This window comes from Colobus angolensis, unplaced genomic scaffold, assembly GCF_000951035.1.
Source record: "Colobus angolensis palliatus isolate OR3802 unplaced genomic scaffold, Cang.pa_1.0 Scaffold163, whole genome shotgun sequence".
NCBI classification, from domain to species: Eukaryota; Metazoa; Chordata; class Mammalia; order Primates; family Cercopithecidae; genus Colobus; species Colobus angolensis.
In genome coordinates this window covers 7,683,712-7,698,543 of record NW_012114744.1, presented here as the reverse complement: position 1 = coordinate 7,698,543, position 14,832 = coordinate 7,683,712, and the positions used below count along the sequence as shown (strand labels likewise).

At 36.6% G+C, this 14,832-nt stretch overlaps 1 protein-coding gene across 3 annotated transcripts in view; it reads right to left on the bottom strand.

The window, feature by feature from the left end:
* PTPRZ1 (protein tyrosine phosphatase, receptor-type, Z polypeptide 1) overlaps positions 1-14,832 on the bottom strand; it is a 209,151-nt gene that overhangs the window by 6,584 nt on the left and 187,735 nt on the right. For all 3 annotated transcript variants that reach the window (XM_011937398.1, XM_011937399.1, XM_011937400.1), the window contains 7 exons: positions 14,039-14,202; positions 12,278-12,413; positions 10,449-10,595; positions 3,585-3,678; positions 3,162-3,235; positions 1,443-1,571; positions 387-533 (listed from right to left, as the gene is read on the bottom strand). In XM_011937398.1, coding sequence (XP_011792788.1) covers positions 387-533; positions 1,443-1,571; positions 3,162-3,235; positions 3,585-3,678; positions 10,449-10,595; positions 12,278-12,413; positions 14,039-14,202 — 891 coding nt within the window. The remainder of the gene's footprint in view (positions 1-386; positions 534-1,442; positions 1,572-3,161; positions 3,236-3,584; positions 3,679-10,448; positions 10,596-12,277; positions 12,414-14,038; positions 14,203-14,832) is intronic.

Genomic DNA, 14,832 nt, shown 5'->3' with positions numbered 1-14,832 from the left:
ACTTAGGAGAGTTTAGGCAAGTAGTATTTTTCCCATTTTACTTACAAGGTAAGGGCTTACATTAAAAATGAGAATTAAAATTAATACATTTATTCTCTTACTGTGTTTATTTCCCATCTACGTTCTGTCAACCACTAATCTGGAGTAAATGAGCTTTGATTTCCTGTGTGTGTAAAATTCAGGAATGATGCAGTGATGATTAACTGTTCAATGATTCTATACCATTTTGAAAATGAAAGTGACAAGGTAATTTGATTATTTGTGTAATTGTCTCAATTGGGAAAAAATCAGAATCATGCTTTTCATTTCTAGGAAAGATCCCTAGATTAGAATATGTTTAACATGTGTTTAAGATAAAAACCATGTCATTTAACTTATATCCTTACCTGTGTAGCTTCTAAGATAAAGTCCTGAATTATAAGTTTTTCCTCATTAGTTAGACATTTGTGTTCTTCAGCCATAAGAGTGACCTTAAAGCTCTCACAATTTATAGGCTCATCTTTATTTGGCCAGTAAACAAATTCATCTTCTGCCTGGAGAATTGCAAATGAAAGAAGAGTCTATATTTTAATTAAATGCCCAATAAGTCAGATTGTGAAATAAAGTTAATTGGTTGGCACAGAAATTTCAACTCCAATTTTTCTTTGAATCTGAATATTTACTCTTAAAATCTTCCTGGTGCCTTCAACTAGATTAATGTGCTGAATAAAATATCACTCTTAGGAACCCAAACTATTGCTTTATTATTTTATGGTCTTAGCTTATCAACAACAATGATAAGCTTATTGCTTCTGTAATTGACAACTGAGTAGAGAAGATTCAAGTGATCTTAAGAGCTCAAAAATTTCCAGCCTCATGCACAATGGTCACACAATAATTTTATAGACAAGAACTGAATATCAAAGCTAAGTAAACATGTAAAGCCTAAATGAAATATTTACTTTATTTTACTCTTTGAGTTCTCCAAACACATATAAAGAGGGAGATAGGATATCCCTGCTTTTCTCATACTAAAAAAGTCCTTCCTATACTAGGAACTCTCTTAATTCTAACTAGGTCTTTTTTTAAAGAAAAAATTAGGCACCTCCTGAAACTCAGGTAATCTCTAAATATTCTAATACATTTTATTTTAAAAATGTAAATAGAAGCACACAGGCTGATTTCTTTCATGGCTGTGATTCTAATTTTCTTAAGCAATGTCACAAAACACATACGTTTAAGTTAATTCAAATTTACTTTCATTTAAAACTTTTATTCATCACTTTGACCTAGGAGACTGTATAATGAAAGCAAGCCCAACAGTAGAAGGGTATGCCTTCAATGACATTAGTTTATTAGTTGAAAACAAAATTGCTTTGCTTGTTTGTATGCTGGAGTTTTCGCTATTTGTAACCTGATATTCCCCTGTAAAGAAAGTCCCAAAAGAGGTCTAAGGGACTTACCATGTTTTGGCCATCAGGAATCATCACCACCAGTTGGGCATTATGGTCCCATATCATCCTCCAGAAATCCTTGATGGTATGGAGGAGAGGGTGCTGGGTAATGATGAATTCATTGCTCTGGTAATAGCCCTACAAAACCAAAGAGAAGACAAAAACAACACTGGTGTATGCCTTTAAACATTCAGATAAACACTTATACATCAATGGATCTTAAGTCAAAATAGTCTTTTGCATTGCAGATTGTGTCTATATGTAGTAATATGATTATTATAGCCAATGCTTACTGGGCACTTCCTATGCTAGGTGTGACACTACGTGTTTTTTGTTCTCTTAAGTCATTTGTTCCTCACAGCAGTACTGTGAGATAGGAACTATGAACCCTATTTTACAGAAGATTAAACTGAGGCTTTAGAAGTTAAGCGTTGTGCCCAAGTTTGCCTTAAGAAGTCAGACGTAGTATTCAGGGTTACCTATCATCTTGGAGTGAATGTTGATGATTTTTATCTTTCCTTGGCATTCCTTTTAAATATAAGCTGGACTTTGTTATGCCAGAAGCAGGGTTCAGTCACCCTTGATACAGTTTCCAGTTCTACACTGTCCCATCCACCAGTTCCTTAAAGTGATCGATTCAAGTATCTAACTTACAAAACTGCTCCATAGTGACCATTTCACTATGGAATAGCCTGCTTGGCTGGCCTTGCTGACCCTCACACCTACCTGGACTTCGCAGACATGCCACAGTAAATACCTCTCGGTCACTACATGACCTCCTGGGACTTGTGCCTGCTTGCTTTAAACCCATCAAGTAAAACTCCCCATGGAAAACCTGCTTGGACAATGTCCTGGACCCAGTAAAGGCATTGGTCCACGGGTCCTTTTCTCTCTTTCCCTGCTTGCTCTGCCTAAGCTCTATGCATGTGGCCTCCAGTGCCATGAACTCCTCAGGGTCCATAAATACTAAAAACTCTGAACTTTCACACTGTGTTTCTGTCACTGAAGACTTCAGGTGAGACTGCTCAATGGAACCCATGCAGGTGAATCCCATATTGGTGCTCTTTCGTCTGGGCCTCTGGTGGTCACTGAGGATAGTAGCTATCAGCTAAGCTGATAGAGAAACTTGAACAGTTTCATTAAAAACAAACCTCTAGCTGTACACCTAGCAAACTGCTTCGTGGATACTGTCTCTTACTCCACAGAGAGTGGAAAATCTACAGGAGAGTTTACATTTCCCACTTCGGTGTTCAGACACCTTGGTTGCCCCTAAAAGAGAGGAACCAGGGAGACACCTTGCATATTTTGCTACAGATACCGAGAAGCTAGAGCTATTGGATTAATTGTGATATTTATATTGTTACTAAAGTCCTGGCTCTTCTAGCCCCTTCTGCTTTCAGATCCCATTCCTACCATCCAGTGGCTCATTTGAAATGTGAATGTATTTAGATGCCACTACCACACATCCCTGTGTTTCCTGCATAGATATTCCTTAACGTTTTCTTTGCTGGATAAATAGAACAGAGGTTTTGGAGTAAGAATTAGGAGGTTTTCATCAGAAGCCAAGCTCTGTGATTCACTGACCTTAAATGTTAGTGAAGGTCACACAACAGCTACTAAAACACTCATCCCTAACACAGAAGATGTAAATGCAGAAGAAAAGCATTGTATCTTTAGAAATCCAGGTCCCAAAATGAGACAGTCTCCTCAGTGACTTCTCTGACTTACCATGATATAGGAGGCATTGATGTAGTCTGTGCCTTCTCCACTCAGGGATGAAATGCCAACTCTTGATCTTTCCACTGGAACACAGAACATTCATGGTAAAACGAAAACAAAAACAAAACGAAACAACAAAATAACCCATGCTCATAGCACTGTACCATCTTTTCCCCATGCCAGATGTAAAATATAGCTGCATTTTTCAAGTTGAAGTGTCTCTGATCTGTAAGCTAATTTTTCTAGACATTTTGCATTTTTAGATAAGACTTCAGGGGTTTATGAGTCCTTCGGAACAGTTACATATTCGACAAAACAAGAAATATCTGAACGTGCTCCATTTGCTCCAAAGGTATACAAATATTGCCAAATTTCCTACAATGCGTTTATTATTTTTAAAAAGTTGTTTTTTCAAGGTTCAACACAACTTACCAGGGATGATAGAAGAAGTTCGATTCTTTTCCCTGTTGCATTGCTTTAGGGCTGTAGAATAGTCACTCTGCTGTATATTTGACTGACTCAGGAGCTGGGCAAGAGAGTAAAAAAATATATAGGTTATTTCATTTAAGTCCCCGAAATACTCAAACACACACACACACACACACACACACACACACATCCCAATCAAGATAAGATACTGACTAAAAATATATATGAAATATTTTCCAATAATTCCTTGAATTAAACCTTGTTTTAGTGAACTTCCTGGAGCTTCTATGTTTTACACCAGGGGAGTTAGAAGAAGCAAAGAAATCTCAAGTAATTCTTTTAGCATTGAGAGAATCTTCCTCACGGCTTCCACTATAGATGTGCAACCTCCATTTCCTCTCTTTAAATCTGACACAGATGTTTGGAGGTAAATTACATCGTGTGTGTGTATATACATATATATGTATATAATTCAGTTTTATTTATTCCTTCTAACAGTTACTACTCCATTATATGAATAATCTACATTCTGTTTATCTACTCAACTAGTGAATGCTTGGGTATTTGCAGTGTTTTGTAATTGTATAGCTTTATAGCTATGAGTATCTCCTGTATGTTTCTTAATGTGCACACATGTGACGGTTTCCATAGAGCATTAGGAGTATTCAGTGTTTAATTTTTGACAATCGGATAAATGAAAAATAATATATCATGGTTTTGATTTACATTGTCTTAATTTCTGTGAAATTGTGAATTTTGGTGCTCATTAGTCATTAAGATATCTTCTCTGATGATTGCCTTTTCATATTTTTACTTCGTTGCCACTTATTAATTTGTAGGGGGTTCTCGCTGTCTTGAATGTAAATCTATAGTGTGTAAAAAGTTGGGATCGTCTTCAGTTTCTTTAGTAACACAGAGATTTACAGCCAATTTATTTTTCTTCAATAGCTTTCTGCAAATTATTGTTTTACTTAAGAAGTCCTTCTCTATCCTGAAGTTATTAAAAAATACTTTCCAATGTATGCCCTGCCCTGCCTTCCCCTCCCCTCCCCTCCTCTCCTCTTCTCTTCTCTTCTTTTTTGAGACAGGTCTCCACTCTGTCGCCCAGGCTGGAGTGCATATAGCTTTGACCTCTTGTGCTCATGAGTTCCTCCTGCCCCAGCCTCCCATGTGGCTGGCACTACAGGCGTGCACCACCACACCTGGCTAATTTTGGTATTTTTTGTAGAGATGGGGTTTCACCATATTACCCAGGCTGGTATCGAACTCCTGGGCTCCAGCAATCCGCCTGCCTTGGCCTCCCAAAGTATTGGGATTACGGGTGTGAGCTACTGTGCCCAACCCAATATTTTCTTTTCTAAAATGATCTTACAACAGTTATAAAGGTTTGCTTTCACCTTTAGGTAGTTAATCCACCTTGAACACATTTTAATGTTTGAGGAGTGGTAGAGATATAACGTTACTTTTTTTGACATGAAAATTTTCCCAATGTTATTTGTAGATTAGTCTGCTGTTTCTTCACTGATATGTAATGTTATCTCTACCACATAACAGATTTCCTCAAATGCATCATTCCTCTGCTAGATTCCTCCATTTTCCAGTACTATTATATCACATCATAAGTCTTCCATATACAGTACAACAGAATTCTTGTATTATTATTTCCTTTTCAGTATGGATGAGATATTTTGGCTCTTTAATTTTCCATGCTAAATTAAAATCTGTTCTACATTTTCCAGGAAAAATCCTGCTGTAAATTCGATTGATACTGCATTGACTTCTATAGTCAATGTAAGGAGAAGCACTATCTTAATATTTCCATGTATCAACATTATATTTTATTTGGGCCTAACTTTATGCTCTTCAATTTACTTTTATAAATTTATATATTTACGGCACATTTTGTTAAGTGTCTTTTTTGAGATGATGAAGTTTTTGCTACTGTTTTGTTATTGTTGTTAATGATTGGGTTTTTTATTGTTCTAATACGTTTTCTAATCACTCAAAGCTAACAAATAACAATGCTATTGATTTTTATGTATGTTTGTTAAACTCTAATTAAAGATAATTATTTTCTCTTTTGTTTCTCTCGATATTCTTTGCAGAAAGTTATATTATCTATCTGCAAATCCTTTTCTACCATTATACATCTTTCGAGTTTAATCCAATTTCCAGGATGATGTTGAATAGTAGTGCCAGTAATTGACCTTCCTTATCTTTTCTTGAATCTATTATGAGCATTTCCAGTTTTAATTTTTATGTGTGATGTTTATTGTAGTTTTATGATAGACACTTTCTAGAAGGCTAAGAAAGCTTTCTTCTATTTCTGGTTTACTAAGAGTTTTTTTTTTTTTTTTTTTTAACTGAACAATGTAGAATTTGACTACTTTTCCTGTATTAATTGACAGGGTCATGATGTTTCTGTATGTAAATATATTAATAAAGCATCTTTCATTTTTGGAATAAACCCTATAAACTCTACTTGCTCATGATACTAAAGAAATACACTGCTGGATTTGAGTTGCTGATATTTTAAATAAGATTATTGATACCAGTCTATAAGTGTCTTATTCTGTCTTTGTTCAGTTTTGGTATCAAAGTTATATTTGTCCAATAAAATAGCTGGGTTAGTTTTTCACCTGGATTTTTTATGCTAACATTTGGAATTTTATGTTCCTTAAAAATTGGCAAAATGTGACATCAAATTCCCTTGGGCCTGGTTATATTTTGAAGGTGGAATTTTAGGCAGCTCATTTGATTTCCTCAATGGCTATTGGCCTAGTTAAATTTTCTATATATTTTTAGAGTATTTTTATTATATTTTTCCTTTAGATTTTTTTCTATTTTTCATTTCTTTGGGTACATAAAAGGTGTAATATTTATGGAAAACATGAGCTATCTGATACAGGCATACAATGCATAATTATCACAGGAGGGTAAATGTGGCATCCATCACCTCAAGCATTTAACCTTTGTGTTACAAACAATTCAATGAATGCTTTTAGTTATTTAAGAATATACAATAAATTATTCATTTCATATAGGTTTTCAAATGTATTGTCACAAATATGTTCATAGTATGCTTCTGTGTTTAAAAATGTTTCTAAATTATATCTCTATTTTTTATCTCGATATTATTTACTCACATTCTTTCCTCCCTTTGTCAATCTGGACACAGGTTTGTCTATTTTAATCGTCTTTTGACAGAACCTACATTAGGTTTTGTTAAAGCTTTATTTAATCATTTAAATTTTCTATTTAATTTTTAAAACTTTCAAAATGTTATGTAGTGCTTCTTTTGACCTTTAATTCTAAAGATTTTAAAATTTCCTCTTAAATATGTATATTATTTAAAAGGGTATTTTTAATGCCCAAATATCAAATTTTTTAGGGAAACTTTTCATTGTCAATTTCCAATTTTTACTGTATTACATTGTGAGAAAATGACTGGTATGATATGGATTCCTTGAAATTATCTCCCTTTTCCCTCTGCATCTATTAACAGTTTTATTTTAGAATATGTGTGCAATGGGCCAGGGGCAATGGCTCATGGTTGTAATTCCAGCACTTTGTGAGGCCACAGCAGGCAGATCGCTTGAGCTCAGAAGATGGAGACCACCTGGGCAACCTGGTAAAACTCCATCTCTACAAAAAATATTTTAAAAATTAGCCAGGCGTGGTTGTGTACACTTGCTATAGTCCTAGCCACTCAGGAGGCTTAAGCTAGGGAGAGGAAGGTTGCAGTGAGAGATTGTGCCTCTGCACTCCAGCCTGGGTGACAGAGGGAGAACTTGTCTCAATTTAAAAAAAAAAAAAAAAAGGAATATATGTACAACACCCACCACATACACATGCACACACACTCACCTTCTCTTCACAGAGAATAGAAACCACAGAGTACTTTCTCAGCCTCCAGCCTTAGAGCCTATACATGTACTACTGTAAACACTTACGTTTTACTGCTTTTGAACACTAATTCCTTTAACTGTGTCTTGAATCCTGCCTCTTTGTACCACTCAGGGTCTCTGCACACTCCAATTATCTCCCAAGAAGCTCTCATGTTTCATATTAAAACATAAGCAAAGAAATCCCAAAAAATACCCCCCAAATCTTACTCTCTAACTCCAAGTTTTCTTATAGTTAGTTATCTTAATCATTCTGTCCAGAGTAAACATTTTTAAGAGCTATATAATTGTCATTAATTCCTCAGATCCATTTATTTCTTAACTTCCTGTAATCTGGGATCAATGCTATACTTTCCAAATGGCTCTTAGACAAAGGTCATCAATGACTTATTTCTAAATCCAATGGCCTCCTCCATTCCCAACATACTTGATTTGTCATTAGCACTTGCCATCTCTGTTCACTTCCTCTTTCAAGAAACATTATTTACTTTGGATCCTAGTATACCCCGCTGTCCCAAATTTTCTCCTACCTTCTGATGCCACTTTTCCCCCTTTATTTGTGGGCTGGCCATTCATTGGTTAATTAAAATCTTTTCTTAAGTAATCCTTTCTAAACTTTATTAGACATTTCATTTTTAATTGGCTATCTTATCCAATTCCAAGTCTTCAAAGAACCATGTCTAAGCTGATTACTCCCAAATCCATTTCTTCAGGCCAGACCTCTCTTATGCTTCAGACCCAGTATCCAAGTGCCAAGTATACATGTTTATTGGGACATCTCCCAAGAACCTAAAAATAAGGTAGATTTAGAAATATCTCACCATCTTCTCCCTCACCACACCCCTCAAGAATGTACCACCTCCTGTTCCTGAATTCTCAATCATGGTGAATGACATCACTACTTTCCCAGTGCCCAAGCAGAATCTGAGTAGTTATGCTTGTGTCTTTTCTCTCCTCTCTCTCTGCAATGTCCAATGAATCACCAAATCCTGTGTTCAACTCTTCAATATATCTTACACAATTCTCCCCGGTAAGTTGCATCCTTATCTATACTCCTACAGCATCCTGTTTTACTTCTATAATGGCATTTTTCAAACTATTGTGTTTATCTGTTTCTTTCTTTCTTTTTTTTTTTTTATTAGAGACAGGGGTCTCACTCTATCTCCTAGACAGGAGTGCAGTGGCACAATCATAGCTCACTGTAATCTTGAACTTCTGAGCTCAAGCAATCCTCTCACCTCAGCCTCCCGAGTAGCTAGGACTACAGGCTCATGCCACCCACCCAGGTAATTTTTTTATAGAGACAGAGTCTTGCTCTGTTGCCCAAATCAGTCTCAAATTCTTGACCGTGGTCTCCCAAAACAGAGGAATAACAGATGTGAGCCACTGCACCTGGCCTGTTTGTGTTTTCTTACCTGTATTTTCTATTAGATTGCAGGCACCATAAGACTAGGAGCTGGGTGTGCTTTTTTTATTTATTTTATAAATTCATGTTTGCATCCTAATAACACAAAAGGCTGACATCTGGTAGGTATCTAATAAGTAGTTGTGGAATAAACAGATATTCAATTTATTTCAAGGAAATTTTCTATGGATAAACTTGAATAAATATCTTTTTTATGGGATGGTGCACACATACACACACAAATACATTTCCCTATTTATGATGCTGACAGGAAAGAGAGTAAAATATCTCTCTTTTCAATTGAATTCTGACCTTATAGTTAATATTTTCATTTTGATCCTGGATTATTTAGCTTACCATATCATTTTTTTAATGCAACTACACAGGGGCAAATCATATTTAAATGAGAGTTTTGTTGAAATGGGTAATATTGTGTGTGTGTGTATGTAATTTATTTAGGGAAAAGATATCTTTACAACTTAATTACATTTTAACATTTCTTTATTATCTGAAACCCAACTGCATACTCTTTCCCCCCTTAAGGCATTCCTTTATGACTGAGATAAGCTTGGCTGAGTAAAACATGTATGACTTTCTGACAACAGGTTCTAAGCTCAGTACTGACCCCAATCTTTCTCTTACACCTCCAAAGGCACACCGTGCAGTAATTTAAAAGGCAAACGGCCCAAAGGAATTCATGGTGGCTAACAACCTATGCTATAGACTAGGGAGCAAAGCAGGAGAACAAGTGAAATCTCAACATTTGTTAACTCTCCTGGGTTTTTCTAAGGTCTTCCGAATTCTTCCTAAATATTCATTCTTCATAATTTGGCCCTATTTCTCCAGGAACTCTGAGAAGTAAGCGGATAGCACAGGAACAATGTGGAGTGAAATAATATAGCCCCTATTCCTGCGGAAAGCTACGATTCTGCAAATGCTTCGGTCTCAGCTGGCAGGTCTAGTAACACCTGCTTTCTGAATTCTTTGCCTACTGATTTCTGAAAGTCAGAGAGCTGGTATTGTGGGAAGTACAATATGGACAAAACATGCTCTTGTCTCTGGCTTATGGCCTTGAGACAGGGTGAGGGGGAGAAACTGGGGTTGAAGAAGCTATTATTCCAGTGTGGACTACTCTGGTCCAGGGGTTTCAAGTGAGACACAGTTTTTTTCCAAAGAGTATCAGGAACAGCCTGAGCCACAGCACTCATGTTTAAGTGGTCTGCTTTTTTTCAAAGTAAAAAGAGCACTTATATATCTGTTTTACAAGTTCTTTCTGTTCATTCTGTTATGCTCTATGCCCCTCTTTTCTCGACCAAGTTTGCATTTATAAAAGTTAGTTTAAAGTTTCTGAGAACTTTTCCTCTTGCTACTCAGAATTACGTTTCTCCTTGAAATTTACCATGCGGCACTGTAGCCCACAGTAAGGAACAACGATGGCTCAAATACAAAGCCATTGTACCCACACTGCCCACTCAACATGACCCTGTCAACTCAATGAGAAGATGCAGGGACATTCAGTTCTGTAGTGACATCCAAGAGGCTTCCAAGAGGACTCACCTGGAATTGTTTCTCTAGCTTTGTTTTGCCTGTTGGTCCAGGAATGAGGAGTGCATTAACATAGGCATGAATATGACTGTCCAGCACCTCAGTTTCTTTACTAAGTATGGCCTCAACCAGTGTATCATGAATGAAGACATATTGCTCCTGGCAAAACAATGACAATAAGAAACATTACTTCGAGTTTTCCTCATATGTATCTACCTACAAACATGGTAGCTTCCATTGACAGACAAGGAGAGTTTTACAGAATGCGGGAAGACCCACAAAAAAGATTGCTTACTAAACCTGAAAAGAAGTCAGACAGAGGAAAGGAAGTGGTCACAGAAGAAAGAACCTCTTCTCATTCCTTACCTCTGCATTTATTGTGTATTGTTGGCAATACACAATAGGGTAGGAGGCAGGAAGAGTTGGCAAGGCAAAGCAATGTCCTCTCTACCTATCCTTCAAACTTGACACCTCTACACTTTGTGAGAGGGCTTTCCTGACTTCTATACTTCTGGTGGGCCTACCCCTTCTGGCAATGCCAACTCTCCTTTTCACTTGTCATATATAACTTCACTCAATTTCATATATAGTTGTTAATAGTTCTCTGATATTTCATATACGGAACTCTTCCTTGGTCTTGTATCACCAGAATGTCATTTTTTAACTTTTATTTTAAGTAAAGGGGTACATGTGCAGGTTTGTTAGACAGGTCAACTTGTGTCATGGGGTTTGTTGTACAGATTATTTCATCACCCAGGTATTAAGGCTCATACCCATTAGTCCATTAGGTATTTTTCCTGATCCTCTCCCTCCTCCCACCTTCCAACTTCTGAAAGGCCCCAGTGTGTGTTGTTCTCCTCTATGTCTCCATGTGTTCTCATCATTTAGCTCCCACTTATAAGTGAGAACATGTGGTAGTTGGTTTTCTGTTCCTGTTTAAGTTTGCTCAGGATAATTGATGGAAGGAAGTTTGGCGTGGTTTCATTTTGAAGCCCACTCAGCCATTGGTTTCCGATTGCTTTCAAGCTGCCATTCATAGGTTTCGATTTAAGTTCATTTTTATTTAGAAGTAGTGAAGACAAAATGCAGATTTGCTGACATTGTTCTGTCACTTATGGGTAAACTACATGGGCTTAAAATGGATATAATTTAAGCATAATTTATATATTTTTTAAAAAAGAATCCATTCATCCACTATGTGTATGAAGAACTTGAGATTTTTGCTAGCAAGGGTGTGTGTGGACCACTCTACTTAGACTTTTGCTGTATCTTCTCTGTGACCAGTGTCATTTTAAAAGGTATTCCCTATCTGGGGTCACAAAATAGACAAAATTTATCTGGCTCATTCATGACATAGCTGCAGTTACTGGTGTTATGGGTTGAATGGTGTCCCCCTGGAAAGATATATTAAAGTTCTAGCTCCCTGATAATTCAGAGTGTGATTTTATTTGTAGAAAAGTTTGTTACAGATGTAATTAGTGAAGATGAGATCAACTGGAGGAGAAGGATAACTGGTACGCTTATAAGAGGAGGAAAATTAGGTTACAGAAACAGACATGGAGGGAGACAGCCAAATGAAGACTGAGAGTGGAGTTGTGCTGCCACAAGCCAAGCAATGCATGGGGCTACCAGGAGCTGAAAGAGGCAAGGAAAAATCTTCTCGAGGCTTCTGGAAGGGCATGGGCCTGCAGACATCAGAACTATGAGACAATAAACTTCTGTTGTTCTAACCTACCCCGTGTGTATTACTTTGTTTTGCAGTCCTGGGAGATGAATACACCTACATTTTAGTGACGTTTCCATACCTTAGATGAATAAAGTTATCCTTTTAAAAATCATACCTCAGTTTGTACCAAATAATTTCTTTGTGAACGGATATGTTTTAAGAAGCCAAATATGTTGACAGTTCCTTCGTGTTGAATCTGCTGCAACATACTGTCTAGCACAATATATGTGCCTGTTCTTCCAACTCCAGCACTGAAGAGAAGACAAGGAAATAAATATTTCAATGTTAAGCATAAAATAAATTTGAAAAATAGATCACTACTGGTTGTCATGTTGATTAACTTCCTTCTTCAAGCAAGTGAACCATACAATAAATTTAGCAATTCAATATTGTAAACAGTTTAGTAGTTAAGCATAATGCTTTAAACAACAAATTTAAAAGTGCCCTTTCTAATGTTTTGTCATGTGTCTAATTGCAAAACAACTTCACTATTTCTGCTGGAGATTTTAAAATTTTCAAAGAAAGATATTTATTATTCATTGTATATTGTATGATGAAAATATTATGTATCAGAGTGTGGCAAATAGATATGTAATCTGACAAAATGAAAGCTTCAGCTTCACCAAATTCTGAAAAGAAAAGGTCCCTAGGTCTATGTTTCCAGGTAGACACGTTTGTAAAGGTTTCCGCGTTAATGGGAAAAAGAATTTGATAAAGCTTTCTGCTGAAAATATCATTTCAGTGAGATTGTGAGGAATAAAGCATGACTTCAGTTATTTCTAAAGGGCCATTATCTATCGACTTCTTCAAAGCCTCTAGCAGAGGGACAGAATTCACAGACAGGGATTCTTTTCAAATGTTCCGACAAGTAGGAAGTGCTAGAGTGGAAAATTAGCACCTGCTCTGCACAATAGCCTGGTCCTTCTCTGTTTGCTAGGAAACAATCCCTGACCTTCAGCACTATTTTTCTTGCATCTTCCTGTTTTCCTCAGTTTATAGTCAGGCTAACAGATTAAAAAACCTCAAGATGGGTCTCTCAAATTTAACTCCTGAGATGGTAATTAGAATGTGTTAGGTAAGCTATATATGAAAGGCAAACACTTGCTTCTGTAAAAGCATGCTGCTTTTTAACAATACTTCACATAGAAATAAATTTAATTTTTGTGATCACAAGGCTTGGCACACAGTCAGCACTCAATAAATATTAACTGCTATTATTATTTTAACTAAAAACATTAAATAAGGATGTTTAACATATTTTTCCTCTTGCATTGAAACATCATTATTTCTATTTATCAATCTGGTCTTGGAAATTAAAAAAATCTTGGCAACAATGAATTGACAATACATTCAATATAATGTATTAGAACCCAAGAAAATGAAAAAGGAATTCTAGTCCCAGAGTGTTTAAAAACTACTTAAATATATTTTGCCAAATTTCTCACAATTTGTGTGCTTTGGCTTCTGTGATGCAAGGCTGGCATAATAACTCTAAAAAAGACTTTTAACTCCTAGGGACAGGGGCTGTAGCTCAAGCATTTTTATCCCATGCTGTTATATGTTGAGGTAATATTGGTTTAACAACAAAAACATTGTTCCACCTGCCTCAAATAGTTAATAAGCTGAAATCCAGTTGAACAATTAAATAAAATAATCAACATCAAAAAATATGTGGTGCTTAGAAATATTCAGCCATCCAATTCTGAGTCTGGCATGTTCATTTCCTAGTGATCAATACTCATGAAAATGAACACATAATCTTATCACCCTCACTTCAAGAAATCATTTCCGTTTTGGCAAAAGCTTTGTTCCATTGATTTCCTTTCTGCAAGTATAAGCAGTTCTATGGGTTTAGAGGTACATCTCTGAGACTCACCTGCAGTGGACGACAACAGGCCCCACTGCATGGCGCTTGGCATAGGCTGCCTTTCTCACAAAGGTCAGCACCGGCAGGGAGTACTCTGGTACTCCCATGTCAGGCCACTGCGTGTAGTGATACTGTGTGACCACACGTCCACTGGGTCTTCCTTTCTGGGAGCCCTGGAAAAGTTCAGACAGTTAATAACAGTCAAACACACACACACACACACGCACACACAAACACACACACACACACACACACGGTTCTTAAACAGCAAGTCAGGAGTCATAGCTTGATTTGATGTTGAGGGTCCATAACGAATGAAAAAAAGTAGAGTATCAATTGTGATCATTAATTTTGTGTCTACTTGGCTATACTATGGTGGCCCATGTTTGGTCAACACTAGTCACACAAAATGTTGCTGGAAAGGTATTTTTTTTAGACGTGATTAACATGTAAGTCAGTAGACTTTGAGTAAAGCAAATCATAGTCCAGAATGTGAGTGAGCTCCATTCAACCACTTGAAGGCTGTAAGAACAAAGACGGACAGGTTACCTGAAGAAGAAAGAATTCTTTTCCACAGTGCAACGTAAAGATCCTGCCCGCATTTCTAGGCTGCCAGCCTATCCTACAAATTTAAGATTTGCTAATCCCCATGATTGTGTGAGTCAATCCTTAAAAATATAAATCTCTCTATCTCTCTATTCGGTTGGTTCTGTTTCTTTGAAGAACCTGAGTACACATTATTCTTCGTGTTTTCTTTCTTTTTCTTGTTTCACTCTCCACTCTTTTTAGTTGAATGTTGGGAT